Source organism: Notolabrus celidotus, chromosome 4, assembly GCF_009762535.1.
Source record: "Notolabrus celidotus isolate fNotCel1 chromosome 4, fNotCel1.pri, whole genome shotgun sequence".
Lineage (NCBI taxonomy): Eukaryota > Metazoa > Chordata > Actinopteri > Labriformes > Labridae > Notolabrus > Notolabrus celidotus.
Window position 1 is genome coordinate 39,909,836 of NC_048275.1, and position 27,671 is coordinate 39,937,506.

General features: G+C 41.8%; 1 protein-coding gene across 1 annotated transcript in view; it reads left to right on the plus strand.

Annotated features, from left to right (window-relative positions):
• The first annotated feature begins 341 nt into the window (after positions 1–341).
• LOC117811047 (cGMP-dependent protein kinase 2) overlaps positions 342–27,671 on the plus strand; it is a 58,036-nt gene continuing 30,706 nt past the window's right edge. The window contains exons 1-4 of the mRNA XM_034681068.1: positions 342–415; positions 4,687–4,870; positions 5,057–5,422; positions 26,127–26,293. Coding sequence (XP_034536959.1) covers positions 4,752–4,870; positions 5,057–5,422; positions 26,127–26,293 — 652 coding nt within the window. The 5' untranslated portion in view covers positions 342–415; positions 4,687–4,751. The remainder of the gene's footprint in view (positions 416–4,686; positions 4,871–5,056; positions 5,423–26,126; positions 26,294–27,671) is intronic.

Here is a 27,671-nt window from a genome sequence, read left to right on the forward strand (position 1 = left end):
TCCAGTTTGAGTCCCATTTTAACACAAGTTACAGCGCTGGTGTCAGTGTCGAAAAGGGTAAACATTCAAGTCGTCTTATAAAGGTCTTTAAATGTCTTAAACCTAACATAGAGAATCTAGGGGGAATCCTTCTATGCCTCTGTTTGTGTCTCTGTCTCAGCCCTCTCATCATGTCAAACCCCAACAAAACCACCAGGGGGTGCCAGATACTTCCGCATCTTCAGAGGATCCACTTCATGTTTGCAGAACTGGAAACAAAACAGGATCTCCCCCAACAGATGAATCATTGTGCCTGTTGACTGCAACCAAATAAGACTGCTGGGGTTTTTGTGGCAGGATGCAACAGTGATCATATCGTGGATCTTTAACAGCATCAGGATCATCGTTTTCAACACATTTCTCAGAGGCTCCGTCAGTAAGTAGTGGACTCTTTCCACATGGATATATTTTCTTACAAAATACCCTATTTTGGGATATCTGACGGCTGCGTGTGGACGTAGACGAGAGCTTGACTGACTGAATGTTTACATATGATAAGGTGAGACAATCCTCTGCCCTCAGCACTAAAATGCTAATCAAGGTCAGACTTAATTTCAGCAGTTTGCACAACTGAGAACTGTAATGTTAGATACACACGATACTGAGCATTAACAGTTTTTCTCAGTTGCTTTGGTACACTTCTCGAATCATCCTCGACATTTGCAAAACAGTAAGTGAATTACTCAAAACAATTCGTACAAATAGCAAAACACCATGGATTACCTGCAAAAGCCAGTCTCTTGCTCAAAATCCTATCTGTGTCAATGAACATGTCAGTACCATCAGCATGACAAGTCCTTGTGTCATTGTGTACGGATAAGACAGTCAAATTGCTTAGTCATGTTGTCAATATAACAGTGGACTCTGGAGGGACGTTCTGATGTAAACTTAAAGTTTTGATGACAGTTATTGTAAATTGTAAGTTACACCTTAGTGTGTTGTGGCTCTTATCTTATCAGGAACACGCATATGTCCTCTGCCTCTTCCTCTGTTTTGCCTCCCAACTCCTCACTCCTCTTCCTCTTCTTCTTCTCTCTGGCTGTTGACCCAGTCCAATTTCTTGTTCTTCCATTGTCAGACATTGTAACATTGTGTTGTGCTCCGGCTATATATATACTTGTCAGTTGATTGTTCATGAGATGCACCTTTGAGTTATTTCAGAAAACTGGTCGATCATTGGTTGATCTAATGCTTCACACATGTCCCTTTGTTAGAGAAAGTGTGGGGTGCAGTATATAAAGGTGCAGTGTGTAGTATTTAAAGGTACAGTTTGTAGTACTTAAAGGTGCTGTGTGTGGTATTTGAAGGTTCAGTGTGTAATATTTTAAAGTGCAGTGTGTAGTATTTCTAGGAGCAGTATGTAGTAATTAATGGTACAGTGTGTAGTATTTAAAGGTGCAGTGTGTAGTATTTAAAGGTGCAGTGTGTAGTATTTATAGGAGCAGTATGTAGTAATTAATGGTACAGGTTGTAGTAATTAAAGGTACAGTGTGTGGTATTTAAAGGCACAGTGTGTAGTATTTAAAGGTACAGTGTGTGGTATTTAAAGGTGCAGTGTGTGGTATTTAAAGATACAGTTTGTAGTACTTTAAGGTGCTGTGTGTGGTATTTGAAGGTTCAGTGTGTAGTATTTTAAAGTGCAGTGTGTAGTATTTAAAGGTACAGTGTAGTATTTAAAGGTACAGTGTAGTGTTTAAAGGTGCAGCGTGTAGTATTTAAATGTAGTGTGTCGTATTTAAAGGTACAGTGTGTAGTATTTAAAGGTGCAGTGTGTAGTATTTAAAGGTGCAGTGTGTAGTATTTATAGGAGCAGTATGTAGTAATTAATGGTACAGTTTGTAGTATTTTAAAGTGCAGTGTGTAGTATTTAAAGGTACAGTGTAGTATTTAAAGGTACAGTGTAGTGTTTAAAGGTGCAGTGTGTGGTATTTGAAGGTATAGTATGTAGTATTTAAAGGTGCAATGTGTAGTATTTAAAGGAACAGTGTGTAGTATATAAAAGTTCCGTGTGAAGTATTTATAGGAGCAGTATGTAGTAATTAATGGTACAGTGTGTAGTATTTAAAGGTGCAGTGTGTAGTATTTAAAGGTGCAGTGTGTAGTATTTATAGGAGCAGTATGTAGTAATTAATGGTACAGGTTGTAGTAATTAAAGGTACAGTGTGTGGTATTTAAAGGCACAGTGTGTAGTATTTAAAGGTACAGTGTGTGGTATTTAAAGGTGCAGTGTGTGGTATTTAAAGATACAGTTTGTAGTATTTTAAAGTGCAGTGTGTAGTATTTAAAGGTACAGTGTAGTATTTAAAGGTACAGTGTAGTGTTTAAAGGTACAGGGTGTAGTATATAAAGGTGCAGTGTGAAGTATTAATAGGAGCAGTGTGTAGTATTTAACAATACAGTTTGTAGTACTTTAAGGTGCTGTGTGTGGTATTTGAAGGTTCAGTGTGTAGTATTTTAAAGTGCAGTGTGTAGTATTTAAAGGTACAGTGTAGTATTTAAAGGTACAGTGTAGTGTTTAAAGGTGCAGCGTGTAGTATTTAAATGTAGTGTGTCGTATTTAAAGGTACAGTGTGTAGTATTTAAAGGTGCAGTGTGTAGTATTTAAAGGTGCAGTGTGTAGTATTTATATGAGCAGTATGTAGTAATTAATGGTACAGTTTGTAGTATTTTAAAGTGCAGTGTGTAGTATTTAAAGGTACAGTGTAGTATTTAAAGGTACAGTGTAGTGTTAAAAGGTGCAGCGTGTAGTATTTAAATGTAGTGTGTCGTACTTAAAGGTACAGTGTGTAGTATTTAAAGGTGCAGTGTGTAGTATTTAAAGTTGCAGTGTGTAGTATTTATAGGAGCAGTATGTAGTAATTAATGGTACAGTTTGTAGTATTTTAAAGTGCAGTGTGTAGTATTTAAAGGTACAGTGTAGTATTTAAAGGTACAGTGTAGTGTTTAAAGGTGCAGTGTGTGGTATTTGAAGGTATAGTGTGTAGTATTTAAAGGTGCAATGTGTAGTATTTAAAGGAACAGTGTGTAGTATATAAAAGTTCTGTGTGAAGTATTTATAGGAGCAGTGTGTAGTAATTAACATGCAGTTTGTAGTACTTTAAGATGCTGTGTGTGGTATTTGAAGGTATAGTGTGTAGTATTTAAAAGTGCAGTGTGTCGTCTTTAATGGCACAATGGGTAGTATTTAAAGGTACAGTGTGTAGTCTTTAAAGGTACAGTGTGTGGTATTTAAAGGTACAGTGTGTGGCAACTAAAGGACACAGTGTGTAGTATTTAAAGGTTCAGTGTTTAGTATTTAAAGGAGCAGTGTGTAGTATTTAATGGTACATTTTATAGTATTAAAAGGTGCAGTGTGTAGTATTTAGAGGTGCAGTGTGTAGTATTTAAAGCAATATGAGTGAGTGTCACTGCAGCCTTCATATGCTTCCACAGATCAGGATAAATGCTTCACTCTGTGAGCCCTCACTCTGGGATATCATTTGAAATCTACCTGTTTTTGTATGTTAAAGTTGCCCTGCATGTATGAGGATTCATCATAGAAGATTAGAGGGAGAATTGTACATGTCACTGCTTTATTTCTAGACTTTGTAAAGTGACTCAGTCTGAAGGGCAGGTGTTGGAGTTAGAGTGTTTGAGGTGACTGGTTAGAGCTGAAGTGTGCCACCGCAGTGTCTCCAGTGCTCTGTGAGTGCATGACAGCAGAGTCTTGATCACTGCAGCAATTTCACACCGAGATCATATGAGAAACACAATCTCAGTATTATATGAGCTGTTACAGAAGATACTAACCAGCTTTGATCACATACCAGCCGTCCCTCTGCTCTGCACTCTGCATCACTTTGACTTCATGACTGATGTTGCCTCTCTTTCATATTGAAAACTGCTTTGGCTCACTACCTCTCCCTCACTCTCTCCATACAGTCTTACTGACTAACCCATCCTTGTTTCTCTTTGGCCTACAGAAGCCTGATTTAGATCACCTGGGCTTGGTGTCTTCAGGGCATAAAAGTCACTTAGCTAACGTTAACATAATTAAGAACCAAAGTAACTTTAGCTTTTCACTGACTTCTCTGGGTCCATCCTGAGCCTCTTCAAGTTTGAGTCAATGAAGTCCTCTCCTGGATGGTTCTTTTACATAAACAACATGTTGGACTGCTCCTGCTTCATTTGAAAGCACAATGTTCGATCAGTTGCGTCTCTTTAAGCAGCCTGGAGCTGTAGCTGAGGAAGATGACAGGTGAACACACGTGCAGCCTGTGCTGTGAACTAAATCCCTTATCAGACCTCCTAAAATAATATAAACAATGAGTCAGTCTTTATCATTAAATAAAAGTCCTCCTCTCAGTCTGTGTCCTAATGCAGTCAAAGCACCAGTCAGAATACCAGCCAGTCATCAGGGCTCAGTCTGGCTCCTGGACTCAACACTGGAAGTCCCTTCTTCTTCTCCTGTCTCATAAAAACAGCAGCTGGCCTTTAACTGGGTTAAACCCTGAGAACAGTTTGTTTGCAGACAAACTCTGAAATGTGAAAGAGGATCCGAGGAGGCAGATTGTGGTGGAACGCTGCCAACATGTGACCATGACGGTGGTCGGGGAGTTCACAGTATTTCTCATCTCTGTTTTTCTGTCTGAAATTTCTTCTTTTCAGACAGAGGGTGTGAAAGAAGATCAGGACCCCTTCATCGTGGTGAGTTTGATCTGAGGGCCTTTCCTATGGTGGCCAGCCGACGCCTGGCCATGGGCAACGGTTCCATTAAAGCCCCAAAGGCCCAGGAGAACAGCTGCCTGGCCTCCATCCAACCGGATCCTGCTGGCCTGGAAACCCAACTCAGGTGTGTGTGGTGTGTGTGTGTGTCTCTGTGTGTGTGTGTCTCTCTGTGTGTGTGTGTGTGTGTGTGTGTGTGTGTCTCTCTCTGTGTGTGTGTGTGTGTGTGTGTCTCTCTCTCTGTGCGTGTGTGCGTGTGTGTGTCTGATTGGTTCCTGCTTTCATGTGTACTTAGCTCAGTTCTCCTCCTCAGGATGCGGATCACCCACCTGGAGGCAGAGCTAGCACTCAGGGACCAGGACTTCAGAGCCCAGGAGATCCAGCTTCACAATCTTCAGAGGGAACTAGAGGCCAAGATCTCCCAGATCCACAAGCTCCAGGATGCTATCGGCTACAACAGCAGCCTGTGCTGCTCGTCTCCGGCCTTGTGCCGCCACAGCCGCCGTCGATTCAGCGTCATCAACCAGGGTTCGAACCGCTTCCACAAGGTGGCCGTGGAGGTCCACCGCAGACTGAGAGCAAAAGAGGGCGTCTCTGCTGAGCCCACCTCTGAGAACTTCTGTGGAGGGTTCAGAGGGACACACGTCTCCATCGCAAAGGCCGTCTGCAAAGACTCAGTGTAAGTTAAAGGGACAATCTGCTCAAAATGTATGTTACAACGTAAAACAGCCTCTGTGACTGGAAAGGTGCTGAACCTTGACCCCTCAGGGTTCTGGATTCATGTCAGTATCATGAGTTAGTCTGTTGAATCTGTTCTTCCTGAGAGGAGGACGAAATGTGAACCTTTGACCCCTCAGGGTTAGGGGTGGTGAAAAAAATCGATTATTGATTAATCGCGATTATGTTATGGACGAGTATGAATCGATTATTACATTTTCAAAAATCAATTATTTTTTGCATTATTTTATTTTGTAAAAATGTTATCCCGCGGTCAACGGAAGTTAAACATCATACGTCCGGCATACGCCTGCCATAATTTGTAGGTAAGTTATGCAGACGTTGATACACGTTCACACACGGAGAGCTTTGTGTCTGCATGTGTGTGTGTGTGTGTGTGTGTGTGTGTGTGTGTGAGAAGCCTTGGAGCCAGAGGTACGCTAGACTTTTTCGTTGTCTGTCTTTTGCCTGACAGGGTCATAAAAGTCCCGTCATAATCTATTTTTACCCGTCACTTTAATCTTTAAAATGATGATAATGACATGTTCAATAGCATTTCATTTTCATTCATTTGTAATTAATATTCAGTCCGAACAAGCTGAACAGTGAATCCACACCGTGCCATCACACATCACACATGTAACCTTTTCTCCGCTGACTGTGGCCCCAGTAGCTACATATGAACAATGAAATTAAACGATTGCACTTAAAATAGGAACAGTTCACCTGCTGTGGCCTGAGCGCACACTCTCACATCTTCCTCATGGTCCGCGTGGACTTGAATTGGGTGCCCGCTTGTGCGTAATCAAATGTCTCAGGTGGTATGGCTGCAGGGGGTACTGTCATGAGGTTTTGGACTTTTGCCTCGGACAGACAACTTCTCATGGCTTGATGTTGTTTTAGAGGCTGAATCTGCGCTCTGCTGCCACACTGGAGATTGGAATTACAAGCGCCACTTTAGCCAAAGTTTTGAAATCAGGTAACATTTCTCCACGTTAGTGATCAGAAGTCGGCAAGACTCTCTGACCGAGGGTTTTTCTGATCCCGCAAGCAACTCGCTTCAGCGGGGGGAAATCCCGCAGCATGCGCTCCTTCTGCACCAGTGGTTCATCTGCACCGGTCACAGACGCGCTCCCACGCCTCCTTTCCGTAACTCTTCAAAGCGCTGTCAGCACCCGGATTGCGAGATGCCTTGAGTATGGTGTCCAAGTCAGAGATGATGCTCAGATGGGAATCTTTTTTTGATTGATTTGGTTACCTCCGCGATGTATACTCTGTGCGTAAAGTTGAAAATGTCTGCGCGTTTGCATGTGTGAGTGTGACGCCGCAGAACCTGCCGTCTTGTGAGGCCTCGTTGAATGTGTCATTTCTGTGTTCTACAGTATATAAGCTACAGTAAGTTGGTTCTACCTCTAAAGGAAATAAGCCTTCCATTTAGTTGTTGTTGTAATCAGAGTGCAAAGAATCTGGTCATTCTAGACCACTGATTGTTGTTTAGTAAAATTTGATCAGTCACAACACAATGTGTTGTGTCATTTGTGTGTTCTACAGTATATAAAAGGTGCAAGGTGTTACACAGCTGTGAACACACACAGTTCCAAAGCTGTATCTTTGTTCTACAGAAAAAAACTCCAAGTGTGGACATTTGTTTCAAGTTAGAAACAAATGATTTTGAAGTTACAACTACACTACACATAAAGTGCTTTAAGTTGTTACTCATTAAAAGAGAAGTAATTCAGAAACTGACTGTTATTTTTTAATGGTGCAATAATTTTGGGTTACTGTCAAACAGAAAATCAATAATCGCTGTTCGAGAATCGTTAATAATCGAAAATTGGTTGGTAATCGAATCGGGACCTCAATAATCGGAATCGAATCGAATCGGGAAATCGGACCGATTAACCACCCCTACTCAGGGTACTGGATTCATGTCAGTATCATGAGTTAGACTGTTGAATCTGTTGAATCTGTTCTTCCTGAGAGGAGGACGATATGTGAACCCTTTGACCCCTCAGGGTACTGGATTCATGTCAGCATCATGAGTTAGACTGCTGAATCTGTTCTTCCTGAGAGGAGGACGACGTGAACCTTTTTTGTCTTTTGGTGATTGTAATTAGCTTCCATTAAGCGTCTCTCAGGACTGAGAGGGATCTAGAGAAAAGGGTCCCAGACCACCTGGACTCTTCCACTGAGAGCACACAACCAGTCCATGTCTCTGTGTCCACATGTGGGCCCGATCTACTAAAGGTTTGGGTGTATAAAAACACGTGCAAACTTGAAAGCGCGGAAAGCTGATCTACTAACCAGGAGCACCAAGGAATGCGTATCTCAAATGAGCAAAACAGCACGCGATATACTTTTAGTATACTCCTGTGCCCTTCCCTCCCTCTTCATTCACCGGCGGCTCAGTTGAAGGACTGCCACTGTGTGAACTCCCGACTCTTGCCAGGGCATTGACGGCCATTGTCAGCCCAGACACAGCACTGACCAGCTGCCTCGTGTGCACAACAATGGCTCGGGTGTCCCGGCGGAGCGCGCGCCACATTGGAGACAGCTCTCACCTCCTGATCAAGGGCCTGTAACCCATCCCTCTGATTTCTTTGTTGCTGCAGCAACGCCGGATCAATGTCAACAATCTGGACACCTACGGAGCTCTGCTGAGGTGTTTCCTGGTCTGAGCTGGTTTGAGGAGTTTGGCGGGGATTGTCAGACATCTGATGAAGATTCTCCATTTAAGAAAAAAGAGATAAACATTATTTTTACGGTGATGACGGACAACACTTAAAATAATGAAATCATAATTTTTTTTCCATTCTATATTCAATGAGACACATGAAGCAAATTCATTTTGAACTAAATAATTGTGTCCAATATTAGAAATGCGCTGAGGTCTTATTAAGGGAAAGTTTTTCCTTTTTTTCTTCTGCTGATATCTTGCCATCTTCTTTTTATTTCATCTGCAGATCTTCTGTTTTTTCTCACAGCATTCACCTTTTCACAGATGGCCTCCCAAATCACTAACGCTGAGATGTCTCTGTTGGAGTTCATCGATGTGTTTATTTGCCTCCTCCACCAAGACCTCCAACTCCATGGCTTCAAACTTCATTTTTCGTTTACGTCCACTCTGCTCTCTCAAACTCTCCATGGTGACAGCCGGTAGCACACGCAAAATCCTCATTTAAATAGGGTGGTCCGCACCACTTTTGCACTTGTTATCAGTTACGCACGCAGTCATAGTAGATCACTCGCAACAAGCCCACTTGTAGCACATGCAATATTATAGTTTGCACACGCAAATTAGCACTCCTTATTTGGGATCTTAATAGATCAGGCCCTATGTCTTTAGCGCTCCTTTTTCTGTGAGGCACAAGGCAGTCGTCAGTTCGTCTGATACTGTCCGTGTGTCTGAGTTTTCAATAATCATGAAGTGATGTTGCTGTGAATCCAGCGTTAATGATCACATCTGTTCATGTGGGAAGTCTCTTTCTTCATTCAGAAGGATTGTTTCAGCTTCAGATACTCGTCATAGATTTTCTTTGAGCTGATAACCAAAAATAATCTGCTCCTGATGGCCGAGGCATGTAAGATTACAAATGTCTCACATTCTTATATTTGAAAAACAAGTTCATGATGTTGGCTGTCCGATGGTAAGGTGTAGTGGGCAAAGATGGATTTATGTTGGTGTTTGAAAAGTCTTAACATTTCTATTGTTTACACACAAAAACAAAAAGTTCAATCTGTTTCATTTATTTACTTTAAAGGTGACATATCATGCAAAATTGACTTTTTAATGGTTCTTTACCTGAAATATGTGTCCCTGGCATGTCTACAAACCCCCCAAGAATGAAAAAAATCCATTCTGCCCCTGTTTTGATTTCTACACCTTTCTGTAAATGTGTGTGAAACGAGCCGTTTCAGACTTCAGTGTTTTTGTTACGTAACAACAATATCCGGTCTGTCACGGAGTCAGAGCTCGGAGCTTGTTCAGCCCATAGACTGTATAAAATAATACTGAATCCCTCCCCCGTTTTTCATTACCTGCACAAATATGTGCCAACAAGGAGCTTAGGAGGGAGGCATGCTAGTTGTAGGCTTTCTTAATAAACGCAAAGGTCGGTTTTACTCCCCACGTCTGCAGATTTGAAGATATAGTGGATGATTTTTATTTGTCATGGATAAGTGCTAGCGCTAATTAGCATAGCCACATAGCTATATGTTCATAGCTGTAGCTGTAGCTGTAGCTGTGTACCAAGACACACGTCGACATACTGACAAATAAAACAACAAGAAACACTAAATCTGTGACCAATCCTTCATAAAAGGTCCCGCTGCCTTTCTGGCAGAGGTCGGGTTTACTCCCCACGTCTGCAGATTTGAAGATCTAGTGGATGATTTATCATGGATAAGTGCTAGCGCTAGTTAGCATAGCCACATAGCTACATGCTCGTAGCTGTGTACCAAGACACACGTCTACATACTGATAAATAAAACAACAAGAAACACTAAATCTATGACCAATCCTTCAGAAAGGTCCTGCTACAGGCGCCTCTCCGTCAGGATCAGATTCAGAGGGTTGAAGTAACGCGATCTCTGAGCAGCCGTGTATATTCAGCCAACATGTAAACATTAGATCAACGTGCTGGAGAGCCGAGGCACATCCACTTCCGGAGGGGGCGTGGTCAGAGGGAAAACAGAGTGTTCTGATGAGGAATGAAGAAAAGGACTTTTCAGGCATGCCAAAATCTGATTTCAAAGTGTTTTTTTGAGCATAAACTTTAAATACATGTTTTTGGGACCTCTTAGACCAATATATATTGATGAAAAAAGCATGATATGTCCCCTTTAACAAAGTCAGAAAGTACAGAGTACATTTTCTACTTTCACAAAGTACTTCAAAAAAACGTACGTCCAACATACTTGGGCTTTGATTAACTGTTTGACTCAAAATTTGGATTAACTGCTGTGACAAACTGTCTGGTCAGACACGTCCCAGAAGCGCACACACAACTCAAAATAAAAGTCCTGTTAGTCTTGATCAGTCATCGTGAAGTCCAAATGTCCGGGGTCAAACCTCTGTACCTGAACGCTGAGGAAGGCTTTGGGCTGTTGCTCGTTGCTGTGCCAGATCTAACGTTAAAGGACTTTAGTGTGCCGACTTTCTTTCTCTTCAAACTTCTGTCCCTGACGTTGTTGTGGATCAGACTGTGAATGTGTGCACATCATACAGAGCAGCTACTCGAGGGACTATATCTGGGTTCCAAATGTTTGAAGCATCAGGTTGTCGCTCTGCATTTCTCAAACGCCTGCTGAGTCAGCACTGTGGCACGCACCTTTTTAGTGCTAATGCTAGCTACATTTAGACCTCAATGCAACTTCATGACAATGACGATGGAGACTTAAAGACTTGTGTCAGCTTCAGGACTTTCTTCCTCCTCTCTGAATACTTGCAGCAGATGTTTTGTACATTGCATCCCTTTAATCCTCTGAAACTGTGGAAAACATCCACACCAGACACCATGTTGACTTCTTTAACGCTGATCAACTGTGGTCCAGACAAACTGATGTTTGGAGGAGAAGGAGAGAGCTCCAGAGATCTTCTGTAACGCCGCCCGACATGTGAAGAGCCATATTAGCATAGCAGGGACAAAGACACAGAGAGGAACAAAGGGCCATGTAATCTAAAACAGGGGCTGGGTCATTACGGGCTTCAATTACACAACCTATGCTGCCCCCCTTCCCTGCTCCTCTCAGACCCATTCAGCTCTCTCCTTCACCAAGCACTAGAGGAAACTATCTGTGTGATGTGCTAATCAGGGCTCCGGGAAGATCTGCTGATACATCACCATGGTAACGGACTCCTAATCCATCATCTAGACCAGGTGAGGTTTCAGCTTTCAGTCGGCTGAAAAGTGCCGTCTCTGCAATAATGAAGAAACACTGTCTGTGTCACATCACAGAGTCACAGTAACACACACTGTATCACATCACAGAGTCACAGTAACACACACTGTATCACATCACAGAGTCACAGTAACACACACTGTATCACATCACAGAGTCACAGTAACACACACTGTATCACATCACAGAGTCACAGTAACACACACTGGGTCTCGTTAGCATAAATCCCAGCCCATGAATAGCAAATAACCACCATATAAGGACACAGACCTGTGCATCTGGTCGGCCTGCCCTGCTATCATGGCGCAAGAAAAGAAGGATAGAGAGTGAAAAAACAACTTCTCCGAGGTGGAGTTTGAAATTATTTTGGGTGAAGTGGAATGTAGGAAGCACATTTTATGTTGTATGGATATAAAATGGTAAGTCTCTACATATAAAACACATGCATTTGTATAGAAGACTACATTCTTACTGACAAGCCAGCTGTCTCTCACAGCTCACGAGCTGAAGATATTTGTCCGACCCTGAACCCAACCTGACGGTTCAGTCATAATTTCTTTCATTTTAAAATTTAAATTAAATTAAATTAATTAAAATTCCAAAGCTTAGCGCCGCTCGAGTGGCTGCTTGTTGCAGCAGCTCTCTCTGCATTCTTGACTCTTTTTTCATATCTGTTTAGTTCTCTTCGTATTTGGAGCCTTGGACTTTTAACGACTCATTTGTTGGCCATGGACACCAAACTGGCTACGTTTGCAGTGGTGTTTTCACTATTTTTGTTCCTGTGTGTCCGGAGATCCTACGTGTAACCATGGTAACATTGTTTACATACGAGATCAGCTGTTAGCAGCTCGTAGCATGTTGATGCTAAACGATGCTAGGCCCGATGTTTCCCTGTGAGCTGAGGAGAAGGAGTCAAGGATGACGTGCTGGTACTGAGGTGCAAGCTAAGAAAAGACGACACCGACCTGTCCTTCCACCCACCGTCATGGGGAATGTAAGATCTATCTACGATAAGGTGGACGAGCTAACCCAGCACCAGAGGGAATACTGGCAGAGTAGCATCATGCTAACAGAGCTAACACTGGAGACGAACGCCACATTGGAAGGATTTCACCTGCTGTGGGCGGACAGGATACAGGAGAGCAAGACTGAACTAACCTGAAGAAGGCCAGCTCAGTCCTGGACCCTGTGCAGGTGGTGGCTTACAGGAGAATTATGGCCAAGCTGTCGTCTCTGATGAACATTTCTTTCCTATATATATTCTTGTTGAAATTCATGTACTGTACACCCTTTTGTTTGCTGCTGTAACTCCATGAATTTCCCCGTTGTGGGACGAAAAAGGAGTATCTTATCTTATCTTATCTTTACACGGGCTCGGGTTGGGCTCGGGCTTGCACAGTAAATGAGCGGTCAGGTGAATATGGACTCCCATCAGCAAGCAGTCGTGCGTCAATGGCACAAGCACTGGCTCGCACATAAAGTGATAATACAGGACCTCTATAAGATCACATCATTCAGGGTTCCCACGCGTCCTGGAAAAAACCTGGAAAACCTGGAAAACAGTTGACCAGTTTTCCAGTACTGGAAAACACCTGGAAAATGGGAGAAAAAGTAAAATGTCCTGGAAAAGCACATATAGTCCTGGAAAATTATTCCAACATGGCTGCGTGCGACCTGACCCTATTAACAAAGCACATCCCCATTCATTGAAAGTTGAGTGCACGCTGTGCTGGAAAAGAAAGCAACACTGGGCAACTTTTTTCACATCTTTTGTCCTTCACTTCATAATCATGCATTCACAGAAAACGGGGGTATATTGTTTATGTTTTATGGTACATGAACCTTGTAGAGTGCTCTTTTGATTCAAAGAGTCTTATATTTAAGTTATAGTGTGACCAGTGGAGTCGAGCAGAGAGCTTGGGGGTCTGTGCCTCACAACTTTCTCTGCAGGCTAAGAGCTCAATTACCGTACTCTAGCTCAGTTGTTCTCAAAGTGGGGTCCTGGGACCCCTGGGGGTCCGTGAAATAATTTGAATACATTTCTAATAAATTATAAAATTAATGTCCTCAGGTTTGCATTGAGAAAAATCCAATGCCTCAGCTTGAATGGGCTGATCTGATTTCTCCTCTCAGTGAGTATTTGCCCGGTATTCAAGAAGACTCTCTCTGAAGGAACAGATGAAGCCACGATACAGAGCCTCCCCTCCATCACCTGTATCCTATATCCTCACATGTGATTGGCTGCATGGCCGCCATGCTGACCAATCAAAACAAAGTTCTGCTATGAGCAGAGCTGGGGTTGAGCACTGTGAGAAAAAAACAAAAGGAAAAAACTGGGAGCCGGCTCTCTCTCGATGCGAGCCGGCTCTTCTGATTCACTATAAAGCATCGGCTCTCAGAGCCACAGCTTTTGATCATGACACATCACTAATGTGCTTAATCTGTGTTACAATTATGAGGAGGCCATGGACAATTTTCTCACCTGTAAGGGGTCCCTGGCTCCAAAAAGTTTGAGAACCCCTGCTCTAGCTAGTAGGAGTGCAAACTCCCGATAGTGAAAACAAACGGAACAAAAAGAGCGACACAGCTGCACAGAAACTCCTAGACTCCTAGACTACATGTCTTTCAATGTAGACTTCCACTGAGAGGAACATATTAGACTATTTAGGAACTAAATTAGGAACTAAATTTAGACTGTCATACCAGCTTGATCATCAATGAAAATGTCCTGGAAATGTCCTGGAAAATGATCTCTGGAAAAGAGTGGGAACCCTGATCATTCCTCTGGCCATAGTTTAACCAGCTGAGAATGTTGTTACACTCAGACAGGGAGGCCGTACACGCTCATGCCTGCACTCTTCTGCAAGCTGTGCACGGGGCTGCAGGTGCACGACGAGATGTGGAGACTCGAGACCCAGAGCTCTCCAGAGACGAGCGCGCTCATCCTCCGGCAAAAAGAGCGACTTTTGAGGAATGGGAAAATGTACAGCGCGCTGACTGGGAATACGGCAAGGTATCTCTCTACATTAAAACGACTGTCATGGAAGATGTAACTGATGTTCTTGGCTGGTGGAAGATCAACAGACCATCCTACCCAAAACTCACAAAATTAGCCAGACCAGTCATGAATAATGTCCGGGCAGTCGGGCTGTAAACGGGTTCAGGCTAGAAAAAAATCTAGGTCATTCGGGTTTAGACGGGTTCAGACGGAATTCTGTCGGGCTCGGGTTGGGTCGGGTCTAAAACCTTGGGGAGTCCACAGGATGCGTTGCATCTCGGGAGCGTGCCCCCGCGCTGCTCTGCCAGAGATACGCTTCAAGTCTATTTTCGATGGAGCATGCGCCCAGCACGCGTCAATATGCACAGAAAAGAACGACCTGGACAGGAAGTCAGGCACGAGGATCGCATGCAACATCCACCAATCTCAAAATAAAACACCATATACGGACTCCCGACCGTTTACAGATTGTATAGATCAGAAATACTCTTTGATTGTGGATGTAAGCTACAAACAGCCACATATACAGTATGTGATCCAGGTCGACTACAACAGGACTTTAAAGGTGACATATCATGCAAAATTGACTTTTTAATGGTTCTCTACCTGAAATATGTGTCCCTGGCATGTCTACAAACCCCCCGAGAATGAAAAAAATCCATTCTGCCCCTGTTTTGATTTCTCCACCTTTCTGTAAATGTGTGTGAAACCAGCCGTTTCAGACTTCCGTGTTTTTGTTACGTAACAACAATATCCAGTCTGTCACGGAGTCAGAGCTCTGAGCTTGTTCAGTCCATAGACTGTATAAAATAATACTGAATCCCTCCCCCGTTTTTCATTACCTGCATATATGTGCTAACAAGGAGCTTAGGAGGGAGGCATGCTAGTTGTAGGCTGTCTTAATAAACACAAAGGTCGGTTTTACTCCCCACGTCTGCAGATTTGAAGATCTAGTGGATGATTTTTATTTATCATGGATAAGTGCTAACGCTAGTTAGCATAGCCACATAGCTACATGTTCGTAGCTGTAGCTGTGTAGCAAGACACACATCTACATACTGATAAATAAAACAACAAGAAACACTAAATCTGTGACAAATCCTTCAGAAAAGGTCCCGCTGCCTTTCTGGCAGAGGTCGGTTTTACTCCCCACGTCTGCAGATTTGAAGATCTAGTGGATGATTTTTATTTGTCATGGATAAGTGCTAGCGCTAATTAGCATAGCCACATAGCTACATGTTCATAGCTGTAGCTGTAGCTGTGTACCAAGACACACGTCGACATTCTGATAAATAAAACAACAAGAAACACTAAATCTATGACCAATCCTTCAGAAAGGTCCTGCTACAGGCGCCTCTCCGTCAGGATCAGATTCTGGATCAGATTCAGAGGGTTGAAGTAACGTGATCTCTGAGCAGCCGTGTATATTCAGCCAACATGTAAACATTAGATCAACGTGCTGGAGAGCCGAGGGCTCATCCACTTCCGGAGGGGGCGTGGTCAAAGGGAAAACAGAGTGTTCTGAGGACTGCTGAAGAAGAGGGATTTTCAGGCAGACCAAAATCTGATTTCAAAGTGTTTTTTTGAGCATAAACTTTAAAGACATGTTTTGGGGACCTCTTAGACCAATATATATTGATGAAAAAAGCGTGATATGTCACATTTAAGATGATAACTGTGTCAGAAGTAGGGATGTACATTTTAAGTATTTTCCGTGATCGATTTTTGGAAATGTTAACGATCAATTATCGATTAATTGATTAAAAAAAACATTATTATTCTTACGTCAAAAACAATGCCAAATACGTTGTTTTCCCCCTAAATAATATTTTCTACAGCAACAAAATGCATCTAACTGACGGGGTTGAATACGGGCACACGTTTGACACGCTGATTATCAACGATCAGGCTCATTAAAATATTCTCCACGGACATAATCTTATAAAGTGAAGGCTCATAATACTAACAGAAAAGTACTTCAGACTCACAGTGTCCAGTTTTCTGTCTACTCGTTCTTATTGAGAAAAATAAGTGGTGTATTCGGTCAGGTGTCAGCCGGGAGCGCAACCGGGTCATAATCAGTCCCGCTGGAGAAAAGCTCAGACGGCTCTGGTGTTGCTGCTCTGTAAACGTAGCGTACCTGAATTTCCCACCTGTCTGTTGCCTTCGTATCCAAAGGTGGGAAATATCCTGTTTAAAGCTGTCAAACTTTGTGTCCGTGTTGTTGTTGGCAGCAGTTTTGTATTGATCCTCTTTTAAAAAGCGCACGTGGAGACCTGACGCACAGCCGCAGCCCCCAGCTGAGCGTCTCCACTGTGCGCAACACCTTTAACAGCTGATTCACATGGAAACATGCTTTAAACTTCAAACACCTCCCTGATAGATGAGTGTAATATGAGACCACATGATGTTTGTTCCACGTGACGGAAAATTGATAACAAAAATGTGTGTTTCGAGTAATTTCTTAACAATCAATTAATCGATAATCAATTAATTGTGGTCATCCCTAGTCAGAAGGTAACAGGACAACAAAATAGAGCCATATTATTATTATTAAACTCACTGTTAAACTGTTATGTTACGTTTTTGCAGGTTTAGAACCTGCAAAAACTAAACTTAACAGTTCTGCAGCATACTCAGTGGTGATAGAAGCACAAAAGTAATTGAATACTGTCCAAATGAGCAGAAATTCAACCACAGAAAGGCTCTGTAACCTGTTGTTTGTATGTGGTTCTCTCTATGCTGGACCCAGCTGATCCTGCCTGCTCTGAGCTGCGCTATGCTCCCAACATGTGTCCTGTAGACCAGGGCGCGAGGACCAGCAACTCAACTCTCAACTCAACTTTATTTATATAGCACCTTTCATACATAGAAACATGTAGCCCAAAGTGCTTCACAGAGTAACAGACAGTGAGAAAACAACAGCAATGGTAGAATTATAGAAGGCATGAAAAAAGAAGAAATACTTAAAAAAGAAAAGAAAATCAACACAGTAAAATTAATAAAATAAGTAAGAGTGGAAATAAAAGTTAAAAATAAGGTAGAGTTAACGAGATCAGGTGAACACAATAAATACATAAGATAAATAAATACATGTTAAAACAATGGTTTAGATAATAATGATGAAAATAATAAAAATGATAATAAAATAATAAAATAAAATAATAATAAAAATAATAATAATAATGATACTGATAATGCAGTCCAGGGCTAAAATAAATTACTCCACATTAAAAGCTAGATTAAAAAGGTAAGTCTTAAGTTTACTTTTAAAAACACCCAGAGAGCTGGCCGTTCTCATGTCCAGAGGCAAAGAGTTCCACAGCCTAGGGGCATAAAAACAGAAAGCCCTCTGGACGGTTCCTGTGTGAGACACACGAGGAACATTTAAAAGGGAAGCATTCGAGGACCTCAGTGATTGGGCTGGAACATAAAATGACAGGAGATCAGTGATGTATGGAGGAGCAAGGCTGTTAAGAGCTTTAAAAACAAGTAAAAGGACTTTGAAATCAATTCTAAAAGAAACAGGGAGCCAGTGCAGAGTTTTTAAAAGAGGAGTTATGTGGTCAGTTTTCTTTCTCCTCGTTAAAACTCTAGCTGCAGCGTTCTGAACAAGCTGCAGCTTCCTGAGAGATTTTTTGGGCAGGCCCGTAAAAAGGGAGTTGCAGTAATCAATGCGGCTTGTAATAAAAGCATGAATTTTTTTTTTTTTTATAAATATATTTATTAGATTTTTTTAAACAAACAAAACATATACATTTGGCTCACATATATATCATGGTTGGCATTCAGGTTAAGTTAATACAGGCGTCAGAAAGAGACAGGGTTCACAATGTACATTGTAGCAGTGCAAAGATAGAGGAAAAAGAAATATAATAATAACAAGGGAATAAATATAATTTAAAATAATAATAATAATAATAATAATAGTGATGATATTAAAAAGTTGTGTCTATAGCACAAAGCCTCTTGTAAGAATAGTGGAAACATTTAGCCCAATATATATCAGGAAGGGTTCCCATGTTCTACGGAAAACATCGTCTCTGGAATGTAATTTACATGTTAGGTAGTCCAGCGGGACATATTCAAGTATAACTCTGTGCCATTGTACCTTAGAAGGGACCCTATCTGTGATCCAGTTTAAAAGAATACATTTTCTGGCACAGAAAGTTAACATCTTATAAAGTTTCCTCCTATATTTATCAGCAACAATAACATTAGGTATACCTAGAAGTAATGACAATGGTCCACCTTCTGTATCAATATGTAGGATCTTGTTGATTTCTTGTTCTATAACCTGCCAGAACCGCTGGATTTTTCTACATGACCATAGGCAGTGTGTGAGACTACCGGTTTCTGTCTTACATTTTTGACATTGTGGGGATGAGCTTGGGTTAAATTTATGGCGATAGGAAGGAGATATATGAGCTCTGTGCAATATCATTAATTGAACTGCCCTCACCCTATTACATACACTCAATGTTTTTGCATTCTTCCAAGCATCCTTCCAGTTATCATCTGTGATATTAACATTGAGTTCTCTTTCCCATATGTTTTTTAAATATGACGTACTTTTAGTGTCATTTTCTTTAAGTATAGTATAAAAGGAACTAGTAGAGCTAGTGTTTTTTAAGAACAGCTGCCTCTCACAGTTTGAAATGTTTTGACACTGGAGTATTGAGGTGTCTTTCCTGACGAAATTCCTCAACTGCAAATATCGGAAAAAATCTTGTTGTTGAATATTGTACTTTTCCTGCAGCTGAGCAAAAGACATGAAAATGGAACCCTCCAGCAACTTAGACAGATTAGTTATGCCTCTCTCTGCCCAGGAGCCAAAACATTTCTTATTCACTATTCCAGGTGGAAAATCAGGATTGTCGCATATTGGAGTGAAGACAGATGTGAACCTGGATCGTCCCTCCAATTTTCTGATAGCATGCCATGCCTTCACTGTAGAGATTGTAACCGGGTTAGTACAGGCTAATTTCAAATGTCTAGATTTTTTAATAAATAAAAGGTTTTCTAAGGGGTATTTAGACATTGAACTTTCAATATCAAACCAGAGGGAGGGGGTTTTATTATGTGTCCAGTCGGCAATTATTCGTAGATGAGCACTAAGCTGGTATTTTCGGATGTCTGGGAGGTCTAGACCTCCTTCGGCCGACGACAAACATAGCGTGGCTATTTTGAGGCGTGGCTTCTTTTTAGCCCATATAAAGGAGCTAAACCAGCTTTTTAATTGCAGGACGGCCTTGTGTGGAAATATCACTGGAATCATTTGGATTGGATAGAGTAGTCTAGGAAGGATGTTCATTTTAAGGAGGGCTACTCGACCCAGCCAGGAAACTGGCAGGGCGTTCCACCTCTCCAAGTCCAATCTGATGCGATCAAAAAGGGGGATAAAATTTGCCTTGTACATTTGTTCAAAAGTAGGTGTTATATGTATTCCTAGATATACAAAACCATCTGGCGACCATCTAAAGGGAAAGGGTGTTAGAGTCTGGGGTTTTTGTTTAAGACTGCCCAGAGGCATAACTTCCGACTTACTAAAATTAATTCTATAACCGGAAAAAGCGCTAAATTTGTTAATCGTTTCTATAAGGGAGGGAACGGATATTTCAGGTTTAGTTAGGAAGACCAGAACATCGTCCGCGTATAGAGTGATCTTGTGTTGCCTGCCTGCCACTGTGAGGCCATGTATGTTTTTATTTGACCTGACAGCTTCCGCCAGCGGCTCTATTGCTAGGGCGAATAGCAGAGGCGATAGAGGGCAGCCTTGCCTTGTACCTCGTGAGATGGGAAAGTTGGGAGATCTCATGCCATTGGTGAGCACTGCAGATAAGGGATTGTTATAGAGAAGTTTTATCCAACTAACAAAACTGTCATTAAAACCAAATTTCTCCAGCATGCAGAACAGATAGGGCAATTCTACACGGTCGAATGCTTTCTCCGCATCAAGAGAGACCACCAAACCGCTCAGGGATGACTGTTGAAAAAATTGAATCGTGTTAACTAATCTGCGCATGTTATTATATGAATAGCGACGTTTAATGAAACCGGTTTGGTCTTCATTAATAATAGAAGGAAGCAAACCCTCCAATCGTGTTGCTAGTATTTTAGAGAGAGTTTTAAGGTCTACGTTTAACAGCGAAATAGGCCTGTAGGATGCACAGTCTTCAGGATCTTTACCTTTTTTTAAGATTAAAGAGATATCTGCCTCCCGCAGGGACTGCGGTAATATGCCCTTTTTGAAAGAGTCATTGAGCATGTTCACAAGAGGATCAATTAATATATTACTGAACTCTTTGTAGAACTCGCTACTTAGTCCATCCGGGCCTGGTGCTTTGCCGGACTGTAGTCCTTTAATAGCATTAAGCACCTCTTCCTTAGATAAAGGGGCATCAAGGGTTGCTTTCTGATCATCTGACAAACTAGGAAGGTGTAGAGAGGAGAGAAAGGTGTTCATATTCTCTGGGTCATCTGTTTGCACTTCAGATTTATATAAGTTTTCATAAAAATATTTAAATGATTTATTTATAGTTGATGTGTCGAAAGCCTGCTTACCATGATCGTCTGTAATGGAGGAGATGACCCGGGAATCAGCCCTCCTCTTTGTTAGGTAGGATAGGTATTTCCCCGCCCTATCTCCATGCTCAAACATTTTCTGTCTAGCAGATCTGATTTTGCCCTCCGCATCTTTAGTTAGAGAAGACTCTAGAGCACACCGAATGGCAGAGATCTCTTTAAGTTTCTGTACAGACGAGTTTTTAATATATTCTTTTTCAGCTCTTTTAAGTTTAGATTCCAAAATCTCCCTTTGCTCATTTTGTCTACGCCTCTTACTGGACATATACGATATAATTAACCCTCTTGAGAAAGCTTTGGCGGTTTCCCATAATAATGATGGGTCGTCAGTTGAGGGTGAGTTGATAGATATAAAAGTTTGGAATTCATCTTTGAAATATGATAGAAATCTGTGGTCCGTTAGAATATAGGGCTTAAACCTCCAGTGTCTACTTTGGTTAGTAGGGTTCTTTAAATTGAATTCTATGAAGACAGGAGCATGATCCGAGATGACTATGCTTCCTATAGAGCTAGAGGTAATAGATTGTAGTGAGACTCGTGGAATAAAGAAATAGTCAATCCTTGTAAAGGATTTATTAGCATTAGAGAAAAACGTATATTCCTTATCCATCAAGTGTTGAGCTCTCCATACATCTATATAATCTAGATCTTCACAAAGTGCGTTGATAATCTTGGCCTGGGGTGACTGTGTCATTTTTCCTTGTGAAGATTTATCCATTATGGGGTTTAAATGACAATTAAAATCTCCCCCAATGAAGGAGTTTCTAACATTTAGGTCTGCCACTTTGGAGAAACAGGTATTTAGGAAACCTCCTGGGTGAGCAGGGGGGTTGTAAACATTCATTATAACTATTTCCTCCCCATAGAGCACACCCTTCACAATCACATAGCGTCCATCTGAGTCTTTTATGCAGTGCAGTAATTTGAATGGTATATTTTTTTGTATCAAAATAGCCACGCCCCTACTCCTCGTTGTGAATGATGAGAAATAAACTTGCCCATAGTCCCCTTGTTGTAATTTCTGGTGCTCACTATCATTTAAATGAGTCTCCTGCAATAGGGCTACATGCACACCTTCCCTTTTAAGGTAAGTTAGAATCTTTTTACGTTTTACAGGTGTGTGGACACCATTAACATTCCAGGTGCATAACTTAATAGCTGTCACCATCATTAACTACAATATATAAAAAAATAAATAAAAAAAAAAAAACAACGAAAAAGCCTGCCTGAGCACATTACACCTGCAACCTGACTTTTATTTTTAAGAAAGAAAATGAGCCAAAAACAAAAAACAACAAGAAACATTAACAAGTAGAACAAAGAAAAAAAGTGCATTCGAAATGCACCTTGCCCAAACATGGCCTGGGAAAAAACTTAAACACTGTCCTTCTCTGAAATCCAGAGGAGTTCGAGTGGTAGGGCTCTCTGACAACAGGAGAGAAAATATCCGTCCAGGATGAATTAAAATTTTGGCATCTTTCTGCGTTAAAAAAGGTCTGACTTTTGCAATATTTCCAAGATGATAAAATGAAGTACTTAGGACCTTGTTAAAATGAGCATTAAAATTAAAATCTGGATCTAAAACCACTCCCAGGTTTGTGACCTTTGATTTAATTTGACTGTTAAAATCTCTCAGTGTAGTCTGGAGCTGTTCTCGGGCTGCTTTGGGTCCTATTAAAAGAATTTCAGTTTTGTCTTCGTTTAATTTTAAAAAGTTCTTGCTCATCCATACATTGATGTCAGAAAGGCAGGCGGTGAGGGAGTGAAGAGCATTTGGGTCGTGGGGTGAGACAGAGATGTATAGTTGGGTGTCGTCTGCATAGAAATGGTAATTGATGTGATGACTTGAGATAATGTGTCCAAGGGGTAAAATGTATAAGGAGAATAAAATAGGCCCAAGAATGCTTCCCTGAGGAATCCCATAGTTAAAATCGTGTGTCTGAGACACACAGGCACCGAGGCTGGTAAAAAACTGTCTGTTAAAAAGATAAGAACTAAACCAGGATAAAACATGGTCAGAGAGACCGGCCCATTTCTCAAGTCTTTTGATTAAAATGTCGTGGTCGACAGTGTCAAACATGGCACTGCGGTCTAAAAGAATGAGGACTGCCACATTGTTTTCATCTAAAATCAGTCTGATGTCATTTGTGACTTTAAGGAGGGCAGTCTCTGTGCTGTGGTTCGCTCTGAAGCCTGACTGGAATCTCTCTAAAACGTTATTATTGATTAAATGAACTAAAAGTTGATTAAAAACAATTTTCTCTAAAACTTTGCTTAAAAAGGGGAGGTTAGAAATAGGACGGTAGTTTTTTAACTCTGAGGGATCTAAGTTGGGTTTTTTGAGGGTAGGTTTCACCATGGAGGTCTTAAAAACTGAGGGGAAGATGCCTGAGCTGAGGGAGGAGTTGATGATCGTGGTTGTTTCATGTGAGAGACTAGGGAAGCAGGATTTAAACAGTTTTGTAGGGATGGGATCTAAAACACAAGTGGCAGACTTCATCTTGCTCACTACTTCACCCACAGCCCCCTCTGTCATTAAAACAAAGGATGGCATGGTGACTGGAGGCCCGAAGGCAGGGGAATCCCAGGGGGAGTCGCTAACTACATTTAAAATACTTTTCCTGTTTAAAACAATTTTTTCTTTAAAAAAGTGTGCAAAGTCTTCACATCTGAGAGTTGAGTCATTATGAGTACGAATGGGTTGGGGGTTTAAAATTCTGTCGATGGTAGTAAAAAGCACTTTGGGGTTATTTTGGTTTTCTAAAATAATCTTTGAGAAATGGGCTTGTCTCTCTTTCCGGACTGCATTATTATAGATAAAAACTTGTTCTTTAAAAATCTCAAAATGAACATGTAACTTGTCTTTCCTCCATCTCCTCTCTGCTTTCCGACATTGTCTCTTGAGCTGACAAATAGCAGCAGTTTTCCAGGATGGTCTGTGGTGCAGTTGCCTTTTCTTTGTTTGTGCTGGGGCAGCTGTGTCCAGACAGAGTGTGAGTTTTTTATTAAAATCAGTAACGAGGTGGTCAGGTGAGCAGGATGTGGATGGAGGAAAGTTATTCAGCAGATTAGTGAAGTGTTGGGTTACATGTTCATTGATGGTACGCTTTGTGACAGTGGTTTCAGGAGGTTCATTAAAAACAGAAAAGGTGGTGTTAAAAAAGATGCAGAAATGGTCAGAAACGGGGACTTGTGTGATGGATGAAATTTCAATATCAATGCCCTTTGTAATAACTAGATGTAAAGTGTTTCCATGGATGTGTGTGGCAGTCTGTACATGTTGAGTGAGGTTAAAAGACTAAATTAAATCGAGGAAGTCCTGAGCCCTTGTGTCGGTGGAGTTGTTAATGTGGAAGTTAAAATCACCAAGTACAATCATTTTATCATAGCCAGTTAAAACAACGGACATAAAATCATAAAATTCTGTTAAAAAAATGCTGTTGTATTTGGGTGGGCGGTAGATGGTGACAGTGAGAACTGGCTGCTGTGATTTTATGACCATGGCTAAGTATTCAAAGGTTTGAAACTGACCAAGTGAGCATGATGCACAGTTAAAACCACTAGAAAAAATACTGGCGATCCCTCCCCCTCTCCTGTTCTGTCTGCAGGAGAATAAAAAGTTAAAATTTGCTGGGGAGGACTCTAAAAGGGAAGCAGGTGCAGTTGAGTTGAGCCATGTTTCAGTTAAAAATAAAAAGCTAAGACCATGTTCTGAAATAAAATCATTAATATAAAAAGTAAGCTTAGTGGGCTCATTTGGCTTCACGGTACCTGGATGTGTTGGAGTGATTTTTATTAAGTTGCGTGGTGGAGTGATAATATGTGAGGAGGAGGTAAAAGGAGGACGGCTTTGTTTCAGGACTCGATTTGATGAAATAGTGGTAATCGGGAAGAAGACTGGTGGTGATGGTGTAGGAGGTGGAGAGAGACAGAGGGGCGTGTTCGTATTTTGGACATTAGATTGTGTAGTGTTGGATTGGAGATGATCCGCAGGTGAGGAGGTGGTACTGTCAGGTGGGCATGATTGCGGAGTAAATAGTCACCGTGGGTGACACGCTGCGCAGCCGTAACACGACGCACATGCATACTGTGGACTCCTCGGGTAACTTTTAAGGCCCAACTACAGCTCTACACATCTCCATTCTACTAACGGGTGCCAAGTATGAAGCTGTCATACGTCCCACCGGGTCACTGAGCCACAACGTTGAGCAACACACAGTTTGCTTCACATATCAGCTGCACATTCACGGATGGAGCCTTGATGCATATGTGTGTGCAGTCATAACAGAGAGCAGTACGTATTGAATTTGTAATTTCCAACAGTGATAAGCAGTATTTAAGTGTATTCCTACATTTACACAAGTGCTACACACAGTCGAGAGCAGGTGTAGAATTTGTGAGTAGTTAGTCACAGATCAGCGCTTCTAAGAGATGATGAATGCGGCAATCCACGTAAATTTCCGCTGCACACGATTTACGCACAAATTCGTGCTGCTCACGTTTCATGAATGAGACCCACTGTCTGCATCACATCACAGAGTCACAGTAACACACAGTCTGTATCACATCACAGATCCTCTGCAGTCTCCCTCCTCTCCGTGTACCTGTCTGCTTCAGGTAGAATTAACCCTTTAAATCATCAGCCGTACAGTAACAACACAGCGTGGTAAGACACTTGGACCTGAAGTCTGATTTCATCTGCCAGTTTTTGCAGCAGAAACAAAGATGATAATATTCCCCACAGATTAAATCAAATCAATAAATGACCTGACCTCTATGTGGCTACAAACTTAAGTCCACCCATCCATCCACTATCTTGACCGCTTATCCCTTTAGGGGTAACGGGGGGCTGGAGCCTATCCCAGCTGGCTTTGGGCGGAAGGCAGGGTACACCCTGGACAGGTTGCCAACCTATCACAGGCTGAAGTCATGTTCACATATTATTCATGGCTCCAATTTGCAGAATCTGCTGCTGAAACCTGGTGTCATTAAAGTTCACGTCAAACACATTGGAGGAACCAGGATGACCAGGAGAGGTGGAACAACAACACTGCTCTTCAGTCTGCACGCTGGGGGACATTGATGTGAAGCCCAACACAGCATTTACATTCAGAATGAGAAATGGAGGATCTGATTCTAGAGGGTGTGATCTGCTCACCCCTGTGTCCTCTCTCCTTCTCAGCACCAAGAAGCTCATCAACAGCGCAATCCTGAACAACGACTTCCTGAAGAAGCTGGAGGCTCAGCACATGAGGGAAATGGTGGACTGTATGTACGAGAAGGTGTACAGTGAGGGTCAGCTGGTCATCCAGGAGGGGGAACCTGGAAACTACCTCTACGTCCTGGCAGGTCAGCACCATACACAGCTCTGTCACATTCAAAACAAGAGGCAGGTCATGATTTAGCTCAGTTTACCACACTCACTTAGTTTCAGTATCTTAAAAGGAAACCCGTTAGCTCTGTGGTGAATTACTCCTTTAGTCCAGACCTCATTAAGTTCACTGATGAGGCCAAGCTTCAGTTTTAACTGAGACCATGGATGGCAGTGTGAACACGATGAAAACAAGCTGTGATGGAAATGTCTCTTATGCTGTGAGATGTAGTATAATGATATTTCAATCAGGAGAGACTTCATTAGAAGAGAACAATTTTTTTTTAAGTTTAGAAAATATGAAGAAAGGGAAACAGAAAACAAAAAACAGGAATACAAGCAGAACAGAGGAGGACAGGTTTAGAGTTTTTGCAGGAATAAATGATTTAACTCAAGATATTAAAAAAGTGTTAAAATCAATCAATCTTTATATATAAAGCACCAAATCACAACAAATGTTCTCCTCAGACTCTTTGCAAACAGAGCAGGTCTAGACCGTACTCTATGATCTATTATTAACAAAGACCCAACATCAAGACAGGATAAGATCCAGTCCCATCTTACAGACAGGACTCAGTCTGATCTCATTTTAATCCACCATGAGCAGAGCACTTTGCAGCATTTAGCAAGTTACAGTGGCAAGGACAAACTTCCTTTCACTAGCAAGGACCACACCATCAACAGAATGAGATTTGAAAGATAGTTTATTGATTACAGATTATTGTATTGATCGATATTGAACTAGTAGTCGCTTTGGGGAAGCTTCGTAGGGGATCCGCTGTAGCACCCGGGCACAACGAACCCCCTCAGGGCCATATAGATAAGGAGGAGAGGAGCGAAAGGAGAAAGGGAAGGGAGGGATGCGGAAACGAGAGCGAGAAAGGAGGAAATGGTCAGGTTTAAATTTATGGGAAGACGGAAGAGGCGGGGCTGAGGTGTGGCCCTGCTCCTGAATTTTTGATATCATCACCACTTAACAGGCAGAAACCTCCAGTAGGACCAGACTCATGTTAGACAAACTTCTTTTAACAGGCAGAAACCTCCAGCAAAGACACATGAAATGTTAGAAATGTAAACACTTGGTCAACTCGATCCCTGATGAGAGAGTGCAAAGAGAGAAAACCTTTAGAATAAAAGTCAGTCTAAAGTAGCTGCCAAACTGAGCACTGCTTCACAGACTGGTTCGGCTCACACATCCAGGCAAAGTTAGAAACATCTCCAACATGTCGACTGCACTTTAAAAAGGTTCAGGATCCTCAACCATCCTGTTTGACCCTAATGAGTCCTGCAACCCTATCAAAAACTGGAGCTCCTGTTTTTGGAGCCTGCTCTGTTGCCCAACATGCATCTTGCCTA